At 34.4% G+C, this 21,882-nt stretch overlaps 2 protein-coding genes across 2 annotated transcripts; one reads left to right on the top strand and one right to left on the bottom strand.

The window, feature by feature from the left end:
• Positions 1-526: 526 nt before the first annotated feature.
• Positions 527-6,511, bottom strand: ankrd46a (ankyrin repeat domain 46a). The gene is made up of 4 exons (XM_073824944.1): positions 6,405-6,511; positions 4,681-5,005; positions 2,882-3,040; positions 527-1,272 (listed from the first exon to the last, which is right to left on the bottom strand). Exons 2-4 carry the CDS (start codon positions 4,989-4,991, stop codon positions 1,056-1,058), a joined length of 687 nt encoding a protein of 228 aa, XP_073681045.1. The 5' UTR covers positions 4,992-5,005; positions 6,405-6,511; the 3' UTR covers positions 527-1,055.
• Positions 6,512-6,660: 149 nt separating this feature from the next.
• atg4a (autophagy related 4A, cysteine peptidase) lies at positions 6,661-20,383 on the top strand. Its single transcript, XM_073824658.1, has 13 exons — positions 6,661-6,691; positions 7,207-7,317; positions 7,872-7,943; positions 8,059-8,157; positions 10,425-10,526; positions 10,745-10,817; positions 12,661-12,740; positions 12,973-13,190; positions 13,273-13,351; positions 14,502-14,647; positions 16,424-16,480; positions 16,583-16,694; positions 19,607-20,383. Exons 1-13 carry the CDS (start codon positions 6,682-6,684, stop codon positions 19,669-19,671), a joined length of 1,224 nt encoding a protein of 407 aa, XP_073680759.1. The 5' UTR covers positions 6,661-6,681; the 3' UTR covers positions 19,672-20,383.
• Positions 20,384-21,882: the final 1,499 nt, after the last annotated feature.

Below are 21,882 nucleotides of genomic sequence, written 5' to 3'. Positions count from 1 at the left end.
GATCTTTCTATTCATCAACTATTATTACTATTATTATCAACTGTTTTGATAATAATAGTAATATAAAATGTTTCTTGACCAGCATATCAGCATATTAGAATTAAATATTAATATTAAGGACCATGTGACACTGAAGTTATGATTCTGAAAATGTAGCTTTGATCAGAGAAATAAATTACATTTTAAAATATATTCAAATAGAAAGCAGTTATTTTAAATACTTAAAATATTTTGCAATATTACTGCGTTTGTTGTATTTTGGATCAAATAAACGCAGGCTTGATGAGCAGAAGAGACTTCTTTTAAAACATTACAAATCTTACTGTCCAAAATATTTTAACTGGTAGTGTATGTATACAAAACATCTTTTCCTAAAATATAGATCACAATAATAAACTGTATTTTACGTCAAAGAAAATAAGTAGATGTAGATACTAATATTTACAATTGCTAATTTAAAAATGTATAGGCCTACATAAGTTTTATTTCCAAATGTAGTTGAGAAAACATGACTGGTGACATAAGAAACTGTCTGTTAAGTGCTTTATTATTACAGATTTTTTGTTACTGGAGTACATCCATGTATGGAAATCCATTGCGCATTAAAGTTAATTAACAATGTTAATTTGTTTAAAATCTGCAGTATTGTTTCATGAGGCCAAATTGCAGAAATTACTCTGAACCATGTTAAAGTGCAAAGGTTAAACTCCATATAAAACACTTTTTGCAATCACAAAACTTTAATGTGTGAATCCAATAATTTAAACAAAATACAAAAGGTAGTGATGTGGGCTGGTACAGAAATGATAACATGAATGAGTGCGGAATAGTCAATATAAAGATTCTTACAAACACACAAGCAAGATGAAAAACATTTTTAGCACATGAAAGGTCTATTTACATTACTATACACAAAAATACTTTAAAATTCAGTCACAGAATGCGAGGTTACAATTTAAAGTGTGGTTACACACAATCAGTGACTGCAGGAACAATCATCAGCTAATGCAAGATTTTTTAATGTTTTTTAAAAATCATTGTTTTTAATGAGCATATTAGTGCACAAGTTCCAGCTGATTAGATGCGAAAGGTAAGACTCCGCTGACATAATACGCAATGCCGAGCGAGAGCAGAGCGATGACGAGGAGCAGCAACAGCACTCGCCAGAAACCAAGATCTTCCACAAACTCTTGCCATGTGGTACGGAAGCTGGACAACACGCCATCGCTGTGATGCAGGTGTGGGTTGAGAAGAGAGTGGCTCTCCATGGCACTGCAGGAAATACAGCAGACGGTAATGAGTAAAAAACACTCAATTCAGATTAGGGCTGCACGATTATGACAAAAATCATAATTGTCGATTATTCCCTTGAAATTGTAATTACGATTATCACAATTTACATTGATTGATGTTTTAAATAGCTTTATACCGTTATTTAAAGCAACTGCATGCCATAATTTTATTTATAAAACGGTTAGTTCCATTCCTCAATTCTGATTGGTCAGCAGCTGTGTCGTATTCATGATACGGCACGGCTATGACCGCTTCACTCAACGGTTTTGTGTATCATTGAACCCCCTTAGCAACCACCCTTAGCAACGTAAACACAGCTGCAGCAGTTAGGGTCTACTTTTTACAGCGGAAGGCAGTTAATGATTTTACTTTATGAAAACATGCAACTTAATATATATAAATTAATATATATTTTTGATTTTAATATTTTTATTGTGTGGTAACCGTTTTATAAAAGCAATAAGGTACGAGAGGCCGTGCTATATCGTGAATAAATCACGGCTGAAGGGCGTTGTTAGGCACGACGCGAAGCGGAAATAAAAATAAAAAAACAAGCTGAAAACACCCTTTCCGAAATACATTGATTGCTTTTCTTGTTGCCACAAATATCAATGATACATTGGTTTGGTTTCTTTAAATAAAAACAGTAAAAATATGCAATATGCATAGGGATATGCCGGTATCAATTTTCCTTTTGCAATTAATTGATAATGCTTTTATCATGGAAAAAAGTGGTGTCATAATACAATATAACAGGTTTAATAATTATTTTCTTATAACAAAAATAACTGAACATTTAAATACAATAAAGCACTACACAAAAAAAAATTATAAAGTTAAAAAATTTACACAAAGTGCAAAAGAATTATAAAGAACAATAGGTAATGCATTAATATTCACAATAAGCAATAGCTACATTTGCTATCTTTGTTAAAAAATACAACTCTTAGTTCATGTTAGCTCAATAAATAACACAGTTACTTTTGATTTTAACAATTTGTTAAGTATATTGGAATTACCTAAGATTAATGAATGCCAAGACTTTTTCATTGGCAGTTTATGTTAGTGTATAGCCTGTTAAAAAATGTTATGAACACCATAGCAAATACACAACACTTTCAAGAAACTGAAAGCTGTTTTGTTTACAGGGTTTCCGGGGTAACGGCTGCATTATGTTTAGCGCCATCTGCTGTCAGAGAATGAAAGTGCACTTTCATCCAGAGCGTCTCTCACGTGCTCCGCCATGTGCTTCTCATCCGTGCTTGTTTACATCAGAGTGAACAGGTGTCTTTGACACAGCATACAGTGGTGTTGTGCATTGTGACCAGTTGATGGGAAAAGTTATCTTAAAATGCATTTATAATTCTGAATATATAAATAATTATTCTCAGTATTTTGATGTACCCACGATAACAATATCGAATCGCCTCTTATAATCATGCAGAATAATGAACGTTTTTTTTGTAATCGCGGCTTTGAATGATTACACAATCGTGGCATCCATAATTGTGATCGCGATTAGAAATTCGATTAATTGTGCAGCCCTAATTCAAATTATAAAAAAAATAGGTAATGGTAATCATCTCACCTTTCATTCTCAGCCATGTGCATCTTCTCCAGACTGGAATGGGAGCTACGGTTGAAGCCCTTCACTTCCTGTTCCTCCAGCCCCTCCAGCAGATGGAGCGCGTCCTTATTCACACCACGTCTCTTGGCCAGCACCAGCGGAGTGGCTCCGTTGTGATTACTGTTCAGATCAAAAAACATGGACATGAAGTCAGACTTTTTGAGCCTAAGAGTAAATATTATATATAGGAAATATTGTGAAACCATGGTACCAAATAGGGCTGCATGATTCACAATGAAATTGCAATCTCGATTGTCATGCGTATTTTATAGTAGGCGCGTTTCCATTACAGATTTGCGCAAAACTTTGGAGATATTTTATAAACGTCAATTAAAAAGTATTGCGAAATGACGGCGTTTCCAATAACTGATGTTATACGTCTAAAATGTAATTTTTCCTTCTCGCGATAACTCATGGCAACGGATTTTTGTGGGATTTTGGCTGTATTTAATCGAATGTGACCTGTAAATGCGAAAAAAAAAAGTTTCCATGGCTGTTTTGCGAAATATAAATTTTTCAAATTACCTGAAAAACCACCTCATGCGAGCATTTTTGCAAAATACAGGAGTTTTTGCGCAATTGACGTGTTTCCGTTAAGTGTATTTTCAATTCGCAATTTCAATCTGCGCAATTTAAAAGGTAATGGAATTTGCAAAACACGTTTTTTTTTTGCACATTTACAGGTCACATTCGACTTAAACGTAATTTTTTCCTCTCGTGATAAGTCATGGCAACTGATTTTGGCTATATTTAATCGAATGTGACCTGTAAATGCGAACAAAAACATTCCCATTGTCATTGCGAATTGAAACGGAAATGCGTCAATTTCACAAAAACTTCCATATATCGCAAAAAGGTTTTTATGCTCGCACGAGGTGGTTTTCCACACAATTTGAAACATGGATATTTTGCAAAACAGCAATGGAAACGTTTTTTTTTCGCATTTACAGGTCACATTCGATTAAATATAGCCAAAATCCCACAAATATCTGTTGCAATGTTGCAATACTTTTTAATCAACATTTATAAAATAGCGCCAAAGTTTTGCGCAAATCTGTAATGGAAACGCAGCTAGTGAATTAGCCGTAAATCTTCAAGTCGAAGGCCAGAGGGCGCTCTCGCGCAGAAACTTCAAATATACCCGAAGAAGAAACCCAGGAAATCGCTTCAGTTAAATAAACACATTTAACTGCTTTCATTGATTCAACGTGACTAATAAACACATGACTATGACAACATATGGTTTACCCGAGCTCTTATTATTATAATTTTCATTATAATAAAGTATATTTGTAATGCAATACCTTTATCACTGCTTAGAATACCATAATATGTTATGTGCCTTATTCTGTGTAAGAAGCCACATCATCTCACAGAACGATTTATTTCAAACACTCGACTGACGTTATGAAGTGATTTTGGAGTAAAAACATGTTATTAAATGTGGTATTTTCACATGCTTTCAGATAGAGCAGCATTTACTACACAGAGCCGTAGTTCACTGAGAAGCTGCGCAAACAGCTGTCATTATCGCGAACGGTTTCTTTCGATTTCATTATCACACAATAATATCGTCTGTGATTTTTTGGTGCAACCTGTCAGTGAACTATGGCTCTGTGTTGTAAATGCTGCTCCATCTGAAAGCACATGATGGAGATTTACTGCTGATTACAGAACCAGCTTTACTGACAAAATGCGCATGGAAATCGCATTCGATTAATTGTGCAGCCCTAGTACCACAAGTTGATAAAGACACTGACCAGATGTCAATCTTGAGGCCGTTGGACACCAGGAACTGGATGGTGTCTACATGGCCACACATGTGCAGTGCCGTGTTGCCCTGAGAGTCAGTGGCCAACAGATCAGCACCAAACTTATGCAGTAAAGAGCAGATCTCCACATTTCCTCGAGCGGCAGCTAGATGCAGTCCGGTTCGTCCACGGCAGTCCCGGGTGTTTGGGTCGAATCCAGACTCCAGGAGCCGTTTAGTGTGAGTGAGATCACCGTCGATACAGGCCTGCAGCAGTGGCACGGTGGTCTGCAGGGAGTCGTTGATGAAGACGTAGGACATTTTGCACCTGATATCTAGAGATAAAAAGAACATTAGGAACACATTAGGAAAAGCAGACATGCCACATCACAATGCTAAATTGAAAAACGGCTTTAAAGCTAGATTATCAGTCAATTTTAAATTTTTATTTAGAAATCGTCTCATTTGCTCGCCAAGCCTGCATTTATTTGATCCAAAATACAGCAAAAGCAGTAATATTGTGAAATATTTTTACTATTTAAAATGACTGCTTTCTATTTGAATATATTTTAAAATGTAATTTATTCCTGTGATCAAAGCTGAATTTTCAGCATCATTACTCCAGTCTTCAGTGTCACATGATTCTTCAGAAACCATTTTAATATGCTGCTTTTTTGCTCAAGAAACATTTTTATTATTATTATTATTATAAAAATTTAAAAATGTTGAGCAAATTTTTCAGGATTCTTTGATAAATAGAAAGATCCATTTTATCTGAAATACAAAGCTTTTGTAACATTATACACTATACCATTCAAAAGCTTGAAGTCAGTATATTTTTTTCAAAGAAATTCTAGAAAATAATACTTTTTTATTTATCGAGAATGCTTTAAATCAATTAAAAGTGATTATTTATAATGTTATAGAAGATTTCTATTTCAGACAAATGCTGTTCATCTTAGCTTTCTATTTATCAAAGAAACCTGAAAAAAATTTACTCAGCTGTTTAAAGTAATAATAATAAATGTTTTTTAACAGCAGATCAGAATATGAGAGTGATTTCTGAAAGATCATGTGACTGGAGTAATGATGCTAAAATTCTACTTTGAAAATCGCAAAATAAATAATCTTTTAAAATATATTTTGATAGAAAACAGCTATTTTAAATAGTTGAAAATATTTAAGAATTTTACTGTTTTTGCTGTACTTTGGATCAAATAAATGCAGGCTTGGTGAGCAGAAAAGACTTCTTAAAAAATTGACAAATCTTACTGTTCAAAACCTTTTAGCTGATAGTGTACATTTCTAATTTCTTTATAACCATTAAGCAGTCATTATGACCTCATATAAATAGAAAATATATATTTTTACAAATTTACTTCTCACACCAAACACCCATTAATGAACTGATGTTGCTTAAAAAAGGCTAAAAACACAGATACAGCACATAAAGTGCACCCATGTTAGCATGTATTTATAACAATGCTTTATGTACTAATAACCATGGGTTAAAGCTTCATAAACTGCAAACGTTTATAATTAAACGTTATTAAATTATGCTGGATTATTTGAATTGCATGACAACTAAACTTCACGATTGATTACTAACGTTAGCTAGCGGACTAGCTTGATGAAGCTATTATGTCAACAAAGCAATCCAACAAAACACACGACTGTAACCAACAACACCATCTAATAACTTCCCTTAGAATACTATAAAAGGTAAATCAATACCTCGGACTGATATCTTAAAGCTGTCTTATAAAATCCGTCGCTTTCCCAGTCTCTCTTGTGGGAAAACAGAAATAAAATGACGTAAAAAGATGGAGGGTTGATAGACTACAAGCCCCATGGTAATGTTATGATAAAAAAAACATTAGACTTCCGCGTCTTTAGTTCAAAATCTGGTCAGTGTAGTTTTTATGCCGCTGCTGATTATTAGAACGACTCAGGCGTGGACTGCGTTGCCCACAATGCACCGCGATGTATTTGTATCCGATGTCGGCCGAGGATGGAGGCAGGTAGGGAATTTATGGTTAAAAATACGAAATTGATCAGCAATTTATCGATTCGTTCGACTGACAACGTTCAGGTGACGTCTTAAATGAGAAAAACGTCGACAAAAGCCTAGTGAGATCTGCTTGGTATTGCTTCAGAGGAAATTTCGTAACTGAGTTTCAAGTTTTCTCATTGTTCTTCAGTGGCCTGTGCATCTCTTACTTGCAAATACAGATGAACAGAGTTCGTCTGATTCACGTATCGTTGTTGTTTGTGGTTCAGATGACCAAAGTTTTACTCTGTTTGTTGGCACTCGCACTAACAAAGAAAATACCATGGTAAAACCATGTTTGTGGACTCATACCATGTTATGTACCATGGTATTCATGTACCGTAGATGTCTGTAAATGTCATTTTATTATATGCAAGTACCATAATATTAGCATTAGGGACAATTATTGTGAAAAGCTGCTATGTTGTTTCATCAGGATTTCACAGTGACGGTGTCACAACACTAACATGTCACCAATTATTTCAGTTCTAGCCAAGTATGAGAATCAAATCAACGTATTCTCAGAGTTCCTAGAAGATTTCCCGGATGTAGACGAGCCAGTATGGCTCTTGGGATCATGTTATAATCTTAAAACAGGTAAGCTTTAAGAATTAATTAACTACTTAACACATTCACTCTTATTGCATTTTATTTTACTTATTGGCCACCCTTCTGTCAAGATATGTGTATCAGCATAAGCCATTTAACTCCTTAATAATTAGTCACTAATTAAGATATTAAATCTGGGTATCACCTATCTTTGTTACAGTGTAATTATACAATTATACAAAAGTACTGAGTGACACAATTAACTAAATATAGTTACCATAGGGTTTGGATTAGTTGCTTCTAACTATGCATTATTTACTGTAATTACTCTGGCAGTAAAATGTTTGGCATAATTAAGATTTTTCTGCTTAGAAAGACTGCATTTATTTAATCAAAATACCATAGTATTATGAACAGCTTTTACAGCTTAAAACAATAATTTTGTTTGTGAATAATATGTTTTCAAAGTTTGTGATTAAAGCTGAATTTCCAGCCTCATTACTTCAGTCTTCAGTCTAACATGATGCTTCAGAAATCATAATAATATGCTGATTTGCTGTTTAATAAACATTTCTGATTATTAACAAGTGATCATTTTCCAGAGAAATCACATCTGCTCTCAGATGTACGGTCACGACTGTGGTTCACATATAGGAAAAAGTTTTCTCCCATAGGTAAGTGGCAAGTAAACTATAGTCTAAATAAATGGAGAGGAGCTGATTTCAGTCCTGATTAGAGGATCCCCAGTGTGTTAGTTTGCTGAGAAGGGTGTTTGTTTGTGGTTTGCAGGAGGAACAGGTCCTTCATCAGACACAGGCTGGGGATGTATGCTCCGTTGTGGACAGATGATCCTCGCACAGGCTTTGGTCTGCAGGCATCTTGGTCGAGGTAAGCAAATGTGGAAGGTTCTTAATGATAACGTGTGTGTGGAATAGCTGCTATCATACTATATTACACTGTATTCACTGTATTTCTGTTTGCATAGAATTCCTAGGTGACCTTCTACATTTGGTAAAATGTAGAGGTCGACCGATATCGGATTTTACCGATACCGATATTTTTAAAAATGGATACTGAATGGAAACTAAAATAGTGGTCTACTATTTAAAATAAGGAACTGAACCATATTTTGTGAGAAAATGTATTATTATTAATTATATATTGAGCATTAAAGTTAGTTCATAGCTCATTAATGTTAACAAAAGCAACTTAAACATTTAAAAATATCCGTAAATGTTGAAAAGTAACACATTAACCAGGAAAAATACGTCTATTCTACAGTTTTATCGATCTTAAAACTAAAAAAATATTGGCATGGATTTTTACCGATAACCGATAGTTCCGCCAATCAACTATCGGTGCCGATTAATCGCAGAACCGATACATCGGTCAAACTCTAGTAAAATGTACCTGTGCGATTGTTGAAATGAAATCTAAACCAAGCAATAGGGTAAAAACTAGAGGCCAGTGAAATAATATTATCACTTTTTTTAAATAATTGGAAAAAAATAAACATGCTTTTCTATATTCCAAACTATTATATAAGAGTTTGTTTTACAAAAATATAAAAACATCATCAGTATACCTGTACGAGACAGAAGTAGAGTTACATCTTTATTAACAACAAAACATTTTTCAAAAGCAGTTTTATTGACTCAGAAGTCTCTGTTATTTGATTTTTCTATAATAATCTGGTAGTATGTGACAGGAATTCTTTAAATAGTAAAGCCAAATTGTGTCGTGTGCCATGAAGGTCTATGAATGCAGTTCTCATTTTGAAATAGTGTTGTTCATAGAATTGCTGTTTCAAAGGTGCTATAAATATGTTTTATGTACTAAAGCAAAAATAAAATCCATTATATACTAGCAGTCAAAAGTATTTAAAGATTTTTTAAAATGTTTTAAAAGAAGTCTCTTCTGCTCACCAAGCCTGCATCTATTTGATCCAAAGTACAGCAAAAACAGTAAAATTTTGAAATATTTTTACTATTTAAAATAAATGTTTTCTATTTGAATGTATTTTAAAATGTAATTTATTCCTGTGATTTCAAAGCTGAATTTTTAGCATCATTACTCCAGGCACATGATCCTTCAGAAATCATTCTAATATTCTGATTTGCTGCTCATTTATTAATAAACATTTATTATTATTATTATTATGTTGAAAGTAGAATTTTATCAGGGTTCTTTGATCAATAGAAATTTCAGAAGAACAGTATTAATTTCTAGAATTTCTTTACCAAAAAAAAAAAAAAAAAAAAAAAACTGACTCCAAGCTTTTTTAATGCTTTAGTGTATAATGTAAGCTTTTTATTTCAGATAAATGCTGATCTTTGGATCTTTCTATTGATCAAAGAATCCTGAAAAAAATTTACTCAACTGTTTAACATATTGATAATAATGCTAATAATAATATCTTGAACAGCAAATCAGCATATTATAATGATTTCTGAAGGATCATCTGACACTGGAGACTGGAGTAATGATGCTGAAAATTCAGCTTTGATCACAGGAATAAATTACATTTTTAAAATATATTCAAATAGAAAGCAGTTATTTTAAAGAGTAAAAATATTTCACAATACTACTGCTTTTACTGTATATTGGATCAAATAAATGCAGGCTTGGTGAGCAGAAGAGACTTCTTTAAAAAACTTACTTCTCAAAAGCTTTTGACTGCTAGTGTATGTTTGCAGATATTTAGGAAACATGCTAAGTTTTCACACTTGTTTCTTTGAAAATAAATTCTACAGCCAGTTATTGTGCATTGAACTGTGCGTTCTGTGTCGCAGTGTCTGGTTATGTTTCGGTCAGTGTGACTCCACCCAATGTAAGTTTAACCAATAGTATTTTGACACCCTGGGTTGCCAGTTGGTGGAAAAGTCCGCATTTTGCAGCCATGAAAGTGAGGGTCAGAGATCGCAGATTCTACCTGACCTAAAAAGCCTCATCATCCGTCTAAAAAGCTCTATGACCAGAGGCAACATGGATAAATCAACTCATTAACTTACAGAGTAACAGTGTTTATTGCTTCCCATTGTTAATTTTTGCGTGTCCTCAATCTGGCAACTTGCGTGAGTGTCGAGTCTGAGGAAGTTCTCTCCAATTTTTATTTGTATTTGTCAGTATTACAAGTATCACACTGTGTGTTTTAGATTGGAGATGGGATCCAGAGAAACGTCAGCCCAAAGAGTATCACCGCATCTTGCACTGCTTTTTAGACAAGAAGGATAGCTGCTACTCTATCCATCAAATGGGTAAGGCATATAATGTGTGTGTGTGTGATTATGTTGTGGTTTGTAATTCAAGACCATTATCATTGGCCCAATCCTCTTAATGTCCATTGCACGTTGTTTGTTTAAAACCGTTCGTTCACAGCAAGTGCACATAATTGCATTGTCTATCTGAAACTGTGTGAGTACTGTATACCACAGTGGTACCGAAATTAAGAGCATTGTGTGTTCTGTTTGTGCAGCTCAGATGGGCGTTGGTGAGGGCAAGTCTGTTGGAGAATGGTATGGACCGAACACAGTGGCGCAAGTACTCAAGCAAGTCTCATTTTTCTTTTTTCTAAAGACTGATATCTTCAAAATAATACTTTGTTGTTGGACACATTTGTCTTTGTTTTAATGCAGTGGCCATCTAAGATATAGATGACTTTGTTTCTTCACGGGAACAGATTTGGAGACATCATTCGCTCACCAGTGGATCCTCTGGGTGCTGTCAGAATCCAAACAGCAATATTATAGACTTTTATGTTACAGTTTGAAGTTAATAGCATTTTAATGACACAGCTTTTGACTTCACAAGATGTTTATTGATGGACTGGAGTGGTGTGGATTATTATGATGTTTTTATCTGTTTGGACCAAACACTCAATCTGACGGCACCCATTCACCAATGAGCAAGTGATGTAATGCTACATTTCTCCAAATCTGTTCCAATGAAGAAGTAAAACTCATCTACGTGTAGGATGACTTGAGGGACATTATTTTAGGCAAATTTCCATTTTTAGCTGAAGTAGTATTTAGTAGTACAGTTGAAGTCAGTTGTTTTTGCAATCTGCCAAAATAAGAAGGATTATAGAAAATGCATGTTATGTTTTTTTATTTTGTACTGAGCTGAATAAGATATTTTACATAAAAGGGGTTTACATATAGTCCACAAGAGAAAATAATAGTTCAATTTATAAAAATCAACCGGTTCAAAAGTTTACATACACTTGATTTTTAATACTGTGTTGTTACCTGAATGATCCACAGCTGTGTTTTTTTTTTTTGTTTAGTGATGGTTGTTCATGAGTCCCTTATTTGTCCTGAACAGATAAACTGCCTGCTGTTCTTCAGAAAAATCCTTCAGGTCCCACAAATTATTTGGTTTTTAAGCATTTTTGCGTATTTGAACCCTTTCTAACAAAGACTGTGTGATTTTGAGATCCATCTTTTCACACTGAGGACAACTGAGGGAATCATATGCAACTTTTAGAAGGTTCGAACACTCACTGATGCTTCAGATGGAAAAAAAAAAACATGCATTAAGAGCCGGAGAGTGAAAACTTTTTTGAATTTTGAAGGTCAGGTTGAATTTAACTTATTTTGTCTTCTGGGGAACATTTAAGTATCTTCTGTAGCTTCTGAAGGGCAGTACTAAATGACAAAAATATGATATTTAGGCAACATAAGAAAAATGTACACACATTCATTCCGTTCAAAAGTTTACACCCTTGGCTCTTAATGCATCATATTTCCTTCTGAAGCATCAGCAAGTGTTTGAAGTCTCTGTAATAGTTGAATATGAGGCCCACATTTGTCCTCAGTGTGAAAAGGTGGTTCAGAGAAAGGTTAAAATGCACAAAAATGCTGGAAAAAAACAGAATTTGTTGGACCTGAAAGATTTTTCTGAAGAACAGCAGGCAGTTTAACTGTTCAGGAAAAACAAGAGACTCATGAACAACTATCACTAAACAAAAAACAACATAGCTGTGGATCATTCAAGATTTTGAGCTGGTAAATCACGACTTCAAATCACGACTCATGACTTTGTAGCGTTCCATGCATGTCACCCCAAACTGCCTGAGAGCATTTATAATTATTACATTATTATTAATTTGTTTGCAATGTTATATTGTCCTAAAGTCTATATTTTCACTGTGTACCACTTGCATAAACACTGCATCCTGCAAGGTGTATGTAAATGTTTGACTTTAACTGTATAATTATATGTAATTTGTGCATTTTACAAGATGTTTTGAAGAAAACCACACTGCTGTCTTCCATAAAATGAAAGCATGTGGTGACCAGGGGTTGTTAAGCCCAGAAAGAACCATTTAAATCTTATAGTTTTAAATTAAACATTTTGATTGAACTAACAGCAAATGTTAATTTCTTGCAGGAAACTTGCCCTGTTTGATGACTGGAATACTCTGGCTGTGTATGTGGCAATGGACAACACGGTTGTTATTGAGGACATCAGTAAGTGTCTTTTTCTGAACAGTCCAGTCACATTCATTTATATAGCACTTAATATAATGCTGATTGATTCAAAGCATCATCACAGTATTAAAAATGAAAATAACTGTTAATATACATCAGTTATAAAACAACTTTGATTCAGCTGTAAACAGGGATTCTGCAGCTTGTATAAAAGTAAACATATTCTCTCTTCCAACCTTCTTAATGTTCTCACCTCTTTTCTCTGGACCAGAGAAACAGTGTAAGCAGCCAGGCCGGGAAAGCAGGTCCAGGGCTTGTCCCTGTGTCCGAGGAGAAGTGCCAGGGTCTGGCCAGAGCTGTTCAGAGGCTCAGGGAAAGACACTTAACCTTCAGTCTCAAAGGTCCCTCGACTGGAGGCCCCTGCTGCTGGTCATTCCTCTTCGAATGGGCATCAACAGCATCAACCCCGTCTACATTCAGGACTTCAAAGTATGACACTTTTCTTTGACTGAAAAGTCTATTATATTTATATTATCTTTCTCACACACACATTTCATCATCTTTTTTCTAGGAGTGTTTTAAGATGCCTCAGTCATGTGGTGTTTTGGGAGGAAAGCCCAACCTGGCCTATTATTTTATTGGATTTATTGGTGAGTTTTTTCAGTCTAATTTGTTGACACACTTATAGAGTTTGGGGTAACAAAATGACATATTCTAGGGATGCACCGAAGGGAAAATTCTTGGACGAAGCCGAACAAAATTAAACACCGAACATGGTTTTTTTGCCATGTATTTTGCCAAAAAAAATAAATTAAATAGCCAAAATGTGCTTTTTACCATTTTTATCTTGTTTAAAAAATAAAAAAAATTAATTTAAACATATTTACTTAACACTGAACATTTTTAACATTCTAGTAGACGTTCTAGCCTACCAACAAAGCACTATTTAACTTAAAATGAATAAGTTAGTAAAATATTATTCTTTGGCCATTTTTAAGACCCCCTTCTTGAATCAGGAATGTGTTTTTAATGCAGAAATAAATGCAGCCTTGCTGAGCAAAGGAGAATGCTATAATAAATGTATTAATAGAGCGGTTGTAATGACATTATTATAAAAACATTATTTTTGTCTTACTGTTTTGTTTTATTTTATTTTACAGAACAACAGTAAAATGACAATACTAACATTTATGAATGTTGCCTTTTATTTTGGCGGAAACCCGCAAGAAGACCTCAGTACTACTTTTTGCTGACAGCAGCAGAGTTATGAATAATTCTCGTCACGCAGATTTTCCTTTGCGCTTTGGACTTTGAACCCTGGCTAATGAGCTCATGCAGCGCTGTCAGAATACATGCAATTTGTGCATGTATTAGACAACATAACGTTCTGCAGTTTATTAACCAATGGTTTAAGGCCATTTGGCGATTTCAGTCATCATACAGTAACCAGCAACAACCAGCTCTTTCTCTTCTCGTGGAAGACATGCGATACGATACTAAACAGTCTCTCGCTGTCGGTGCTTGTAATGATTTTTACATCTTTTTCGTACAGTTTTAAATGCTTCCACACTGCCCACGTTTGCTGCATTAGTGCACGCCTCTATTTGATCGCATCACATCATTATTTGGTATAATTTATTCGTCCTTTTGGCTAATATAATTTCGGTTGCCGAACATTCGGTGCATTCCCAACATATTCCTAGTCCAACATATTCCCCATCGAAAATGAATTGATTGAAGCAATTAGCGCATTTCATCTTGAAAATGTGTTCTTGAGGCATTATCACTTTTCTTTTTCAGATGATGAGTTGATCTATCTGGACCCTCACACTACGCAGCAGGCCGTGGACACTGAATCAGGCAGTGCTGTGGACGACCAGAGCTATCACTGTCAGAGGACCCCACACCGCATGAAAATCACTAGTCTGGACCCGTCTGTCGCACTGGTGAGAGCTCAAATTATTTCAGCTCTGGCATGCTGTCTGTGACGCAGCTATCTGTGATCACAGGCATCCGACACGTGCACAGAAAGCCCCTTCAGGCAGCATGCCAGTAGCACTTCAGTGGACAAAAACACAGAATTATGTCTAAATGCTCATCTTAAATGAGTTAAAAAGTCCTAAATGCCCATAAAGAGTTGAAAGAAAACGGGATGTGTGTCAGATTCGAGTCACGTGTGTCAGATTTTAAAGAGACAGCGCTGCTTGTAAAGTGAAACCTGCTGCAGTCTGGAAGTCAAAAAAAAAAAAAAAAAGAGAATCAGTCACTGCTCTGCTCACTGATTCACAATCTATATTCAATTAGTAGATTATGCATGTACTAGGGATGTGGCGAGATCCGATGAGTCTCGCAAGAACGTGACGATATCCTTGCAAAACATTTCGTTTAATATAAAATTGTTATTATTATTATTATATTTTAATTTGTTTGGCTTCTAAAACAACAGTGTGAATGTAATTTAGACTGAGATAGTATACCACAAAATAAAAAGAGGGTTTGGTCCCCTTTAAAGTCAATTCACTTACTTTTTTCTTAAGAACATTGGTTGGAGATCTTAATTTTGAAAGTGCATTAGATTTTAGAATTTTAAAGAATTTAACTGTAGAATCTACAAAAAAATATTCTAGTCTTCAGTTGTCTTTGTTTTTTAAATATCGCAATAAATATCGTATCATGGGCTTCATATTGCGATATTATCATATTGTGAGATTTTGATATCGTTACATCCCTATACTGTAATGTTGAATGCCTATAATTAATGGCTAAAATTGAGGGAAAACGCACTTAAAAGAGACACCAGTTGCAGTATTGGTGTCAATGATATCATGAATAATAGGCAAATTTATAAAAAAATATGGCATTAAACACATATTTAAAATATATAGTCTTTATATTGTTTCTACATTAATTTGGAGATTCAGTGTGAAATTATTATAAATTAACAATATCAATTTTATATACTGTATTAATATGCAATTAATCATGATTAATTAGTGAAAAATGTGATTTAAGTTATTTTATAAAATTAATTTAAATTATTAAAACAATAGAAAAATAATAAAAAGTTGCCGATATGGAATTAAAAAAGCATGTATTTTTGATTAAAATTTTAGGATTGAATCATTATTTCAGTTATTAAAATGTTTGTGACGTATGTTTGAAAAACTTTTTTTTTTTAATCTAAGGGGCTGTTTACACAAAACTTGTTTTTTAATTCCAGTGCGCTACTTTTTCCATGCAAACGTGCTTTAGACAGACATGCATCTTTTGCAACATCTTGCACGAGTGTCTCGTTTTTAAGACGCTATAATAATTAAAAGAATTTTAACCTTTACATGCAGCACCGCCCATCAATGTCAGTTCCGAAACAGTGGACCAATCAGAAAACACCAGAGGCGGGGCAAACATGGCAAGCTTTTGTTTACAGTAGCAAGTTGGCATGGCAACTGTTTTATTTGAGGACAACATGAAGGCAGCATTCTGTGTTCTTTGTTAACAACCCCTAATTGAATCTTTGTCAAAAGACATGCCCATGTACATATTCCAGGATGACAAATTATTAAATAAACATGTTTTTCTTCTTCAATAAGGCATATCACTTGAGACTGTTTCACTTCCCAACGAACAAATGAGAGAATGAGCCAAATGTTTTCTGTTACAGGTGTTAGAATGCATTCAGGGTTTGATTTCATGGATCAGTAAACGTGAATGTTTGTCCCCAGGGTTTTTTCTGCAAGAGTGAGGAGGACTTTGACAGCTGGTGTGATCTGGTTCAGCAGGTTAGACTGTCACATGCATGCAGAACCCATCAAAAACACGATTAACCTGCTCGCTTTCTTTGCAGTTTTAACTTGCTGTCATTATTTCGCTCTGATTTTAAGGATCTCCTTATGAAAGGACATTTGCGGATGTTCGAGCTGGTAGAGAAACACCCCTCTCATTGGCCTCCATTCGTTCCTCCCACCAAACCAGAGGTGCAGACCACAGGAGCAGGTATTGAGGAACAAGCGGCAAATTTTCTATGAAGCCTGTGTATTAAATGCATTATCAGAATAATCTTAAAGGGATAGTTTACCCAAAAATGAATTTTTTATGCGTATCTGCTTACCCCCAGGGCATCCAAAATGTAGGTGACTTTGTTTCTTCAGTAGAACTCAAACGAAGATTTTTAACTCAAACCATTGCAGTCATATAATGGCAGTCAATGGGAACCACGGCTTTGAGAGTCAAAAAAACATACACAGACAAAACCAAATTAAACCCTGTGGCTCGTGACGATACATTGAGGTCCTAACACACCAAACAATCAGTCTGTGCAAGAAATTGAACAGAATTTATATCATCGGTGGATCAGAGGGAAAAAATGATATAAATACTGTACAGTTTCTTGCACAGATTGATTGTTTGGTGTCTTAAAGGAGTAGTTCACTTTCAGAACAAAAATTTACAGATAATGTACTCATCCCCTTATCATCCAAGATGTTCATGTCTTTCTTTCTTCAGTCATAAAGAAATTATGTTTTTTGAGGAAAACATTTCAGGATTTCTCTCCATATAATGGACTTCTATGGTGCCCCCGAGTTTGAACTTTCAAAATGCAGCTTCTAAGGGCTCTAAATGATCCCAGCCGAGGAAGAAGGGTCTTATCTAGCGAAACGATCGGTTATTTTCTAAAAACATTTACAATTTAAATACTTTTTAATCTCTACACAGAGTACACACAGAGCTAGACAAGACGAGCATTTGAGATTAAAAAGTATAGAAATTGTAATTTAATTTTAGAAAATAACCAATCGTTTAAAGCCATTTGAAGCTGCATTTTGGAAGTTCAAACTTGGGGGCACCATAGAAGTCCATTATATGGAGAGAAATCCTGAAATTTTTTCCTCAAAAAAAACATAATTTCCTTACGACTGAAGAAAGAATTTTTTGGTCTGAAAGTGAACTACTCCTTTAAGACCTCAATGTATCGTCACGAGCCGCAGGGTTTCATTTGGTTTTGTCTGTGTATGTTTTTTTTGACTCTCAAAGCCGTGGTTCCCATTGACTGCCATTAAATCACTAACAGACTGCAACAGTTTGAGTTAAAAAATCTTGGTTTGTGTTCTACTGAAGAAACAAAGTCACCTACATTTTAGATGCCCTGGGGCAAGCAGATAAACATCACATTTTCATTTTCATGCAAAAGGTATAGTTCACTTCCAGAACAAAAATGTACAGATAATGTAAAGATGAAGATCTTCATGTCTTTCTTTTATCAGTCGTAAAGAAATTGTTTCTTGAGGAAAACATCTAGGATTTCTCTCCATATAGTGGACTTCTATGGTGCCCCGAGTTTGAACTTCCAAAATGCAGTTTAAATGCAGCTTCAAAGGGCTCTAAATGATCCCAGCCAAGGAAAATGTCTTATCTAACGAAACAGTTATTAAAAAATAAAATACAATTTATACACATTTTAACCTCAAATGCTGATCTTGTCTAGCTCAGCGTGAATTCTGTATATTCCAGTTAATGACAGTTAGGGTATGTCGCAAAACTCCCATCTCATTTTCTCCTCTAACTTTAAAATTGTTCTACATCGCTGTTTTACTTTTTTTTTTTTGTAAAGTTGTGTTTGATCTTCTTTGCACGTTCACTTTGTAAACACTGAGTTGGTACTTCTACAGCGATGTAGGATGATTTTGAAGTTGGAAGAGAAAATGAGATGGGAGTTTTTCGACCTACCCTAACTGTCTTGAACCAGAATACACAGAGTTGACGCAGAGCTAGACAAGATGAGCATTTGAGATTAAAAAGTATATAAATTGCCATTTTTTTAAGAAACTAACCGATCGTTTCGCTAGATGAAACCCTTCTTCCTCGGCTGGGATCGTTTAGAGCCCTTTGAAGCTGCGTTTAAACTGCATTTCGGAAGTTCAAACTCAGGGGCACCATAGAAGTCCATTATATGGAGAGATATCCTGAAATTTTTTCCTTAAAAAACATAATTTCTTTACGACTGAAGAAAGAAAAACATAAACATCTTGGATGGCGAGGGGGTGAGTAAATTATCTGTAGATTTTGGTTCTGGAAGTTAAATAATGCTTTAAAGGGTTAGTTCCCGCAAAAAAAAAAAATTCCGTTCCAAACCTGTAAGACCTTCGTTCATCTTCAGAACACAAATTAAGATATTTCTTGATGAAATCCGAGAGCTTCATGACCATAGACAGCAATGCAACTACCACAAAGCCCAGAAAGGTAGTAAGGACATTGTTAAAACAGTCCATGTGACATCAGTGGTTCAACGGTAGTGTTATAAAGCTACGGGAATACTTTTTGTGCACAAAGAAAACAAAAATAATGACTTTATTCAACAATTTCTCAATTTCAATGTTCACAAGAGTACCACACTGCAAAAAATGCTTTTCTTACTTAGAAATTTCTACTTGTTTCCAGTCAAAATATCTTGCAATTCTTAAGTTAAGGACATTTTAGACAAGTAAAAATTATTGACTTGTTTTTAGAAAGAACAAGTCGAAATTAAGTGAGTTTTTGCTTAGAACAAGCTAAATAATCTGCCAATAGTGTAAGCAAAACCATCTTATTTTAAACAGAAAACAAGATTTTTTTTGCTTACCCCATTGGCAGATTATTTTGCTTGTTTTGAGCAAAAAAATGCTTAACTTTGACATGTTTTTTTCTGAAAACAAAATAATTTTTCATTTGTCGAATTCATTTCTTGATTTAAGAATTGTAAGATATTTTGACTGGAAAAAGTACTATGCATAAAGCATTATGTGTGTATTATAATACATTAAGGATGCATAACAAATACAGGCTTCATAGAAAACAATCTATGCAAACCATGACAAACTGTATTGGTTTAATAACCTGAATATAATTCTTACCTTCTGCGCTCATTTCAGAGTTCATCGAGTCTCCAGACAAGCTTTTTGAGTCTGAAGAGGAGTTTGAGATCCTAAATGTGTGATCGATCCACGGATGAAGAGATGTTAGTAGCCTTTCTCTGCTCCACGCTGCACAAGTGCCTCCGATCAACACCAAGCACACGCTTCCCATACGCAAAAAATACAGCAGAGCTGAAAATCAGTGAGCTCGTCCTGTGGCGAACCGGAAAATAACAAGCCAAGGATCCCGTAGCAACTTTGTGTGATGTTCAGCCTCGTTCAGAGGTCATTTAAGAGACTTGTGTTTTTAACCATGAAAACAGAACTCGTCGAGTTTGCATGAACTTCTTCGTACTGTATCATGGCGTGGTGACGGCTTTTTTAATGAGGATGATATCTTTACAACCTCAACACACTCTACCTCCTGACTGCAGGAGATGGAGAATATGCAGACATCTTTAATTCAGTGTTAATCGAAAAATGACAACCTTATTGGTTAATTAAAAAAAGTGCCTCTCTTTTTGACATATTTATGTTTCTGACTGGTAAAGGTGATGTTTCCTTTCCTTATTACAATGGGTTAATTATTTCACCCACCCCTGCACATCTGTAAATATGGCTTCAAATATAAATATTTAATTATGTTTAGCGCATTTTCGATCGGTCCTATCACTTTTTTAAAATAAATAAACTGTAAAGCGACCTAAATACGAGTTTCTATCATTTATTGGTGAATATTGTCACTTTTCATGTCCACACTGTCTTTGTATGTTTATAAAAGATGACAAATCTGAACAGGACTCTTCTTTTGTCTGTGCAATTATGTATTGTGTAATATGCACTTTGCAAAATCTGCAAAATATTAATTATTTTACCAAAATAACAGGATCATAGAAAATGCATGTTTTTTTTAATTTAGTACTGACCTGAATCAGATATTTCACATAAAAGATGTTTACATATAGTCCACAAAAGATAATAATAGTTAAAAATTATAAAAATGATCCTGTTCAAATGTTTACATACGCTTGATTCTTACTACTGTGTTGTTACCTGAATGATCCACAGCTGTGTTTTTTGGTTTAGTGATAGTTGTTCATGAGTCCCTTGTTTGTCCTGAACAGTTCAACTGACTGCTGTTCTTCAGAAAAATCCCACAAATTCTTTGGTTTTCCAGAATTTTCATGTATTTAAACACTTTCCAACAATGACTGTATGATTTTGAGATCCATCTTTTCACACTGAGGACAACTGAGGGACTCATATGCAACTATTACAGAAGGTTCAAACATTCACACTGCAAAAAATGCTTTCCTTAGATTTTTTTGTCTTGTTTCCAGCCAAAATATCTAAAAATTCTTAAATCAAGAAGGATTTTCTAGACAAGTAAAAATTATTTTCTTGTTTTCAGAAAAAACAAGCCAAAATTAAGTGATTTTTTCTCAGAACAAGCAAAATAATCTGCCAATGGGGTAAGAAAAAAAATCTTATTTCAAACAGAAAACAAGATTTTTTTTTTTACCCCATTGGCAGATTATTTGGCTGGTTTCAAGCAAAAACTCACTTAATTTTGACTTGTTTTTTCTGAAAATAAGACATTAATTTTTACTCGTCTAGAAAATCCTTCTTGATTTAAGAATTTTTAGATATTTTGGTTGGAAACAAGACAAAAAAATCTAAGTAAGAAAAGCATTTTTTGCAGTGCACTGATGCTCCAGAAGGAAAAACCATGCATTAAGAGCCAGGGGGTGAAAACTTTTTGAATTTAAAGTTTGGTAAATTTGACTTATTTTATCTTCTGGGGAATGAAATGAAAACTAAATGAAAAAAAAAAAAAAAAATTATATTTAGGCAAAATAAGAAAATCTTCATTATGTTCAAAAGTTTTCACCCCCTAGCTCTTAATGCATATTTTTTCAATCTGGAGCATCAGTGAGCGTTTGAACCTTCTGTAATAGTTGTATTTGAGTCCCTCAGTTGTCCTCAGTGTGAAAAGATGGATCTTATAATCATACAGTTATTGCTGGAAAGGGTTCAAATACACAAAAACGCTTTTTTGTGGGACCTGAAGGACTCGTTAAACAAAAAACAGCTGTGGATCATTCAGGTAACAACACAGTAAACTTTTGCACAACCTCATTTTTTATAAATTCAACTATTATTTTCTCTTGTGGACTATATGTAAATGTGAACATCTTTTATGTGAAATATATTCCAGTCAGTACTAAATAAAAAAATAACATGCGTTTTGTATGATCCCTCTTATTTTGGTTAAATAATTAACTTTTTTCAGA

Source organism: Garra rufa, chromosome 19 (genome assembly GCF_049309525.1).
Source record: "Garra rufa chromosome 19, GarRuf1.0, whole genome shotgun sequence".
Taxonomy (NCBI): Eukaryota; Metazoa; Chordata; class Actinopteri; order Cypriniformes; family Cyprinidae; genus Garra; species Garra rufa.
The sequence above is the reverse complement of the archived record's forward strand: the minus strand, read 5'-3'. Positions and strand labels throughout refer to the sequence as shown.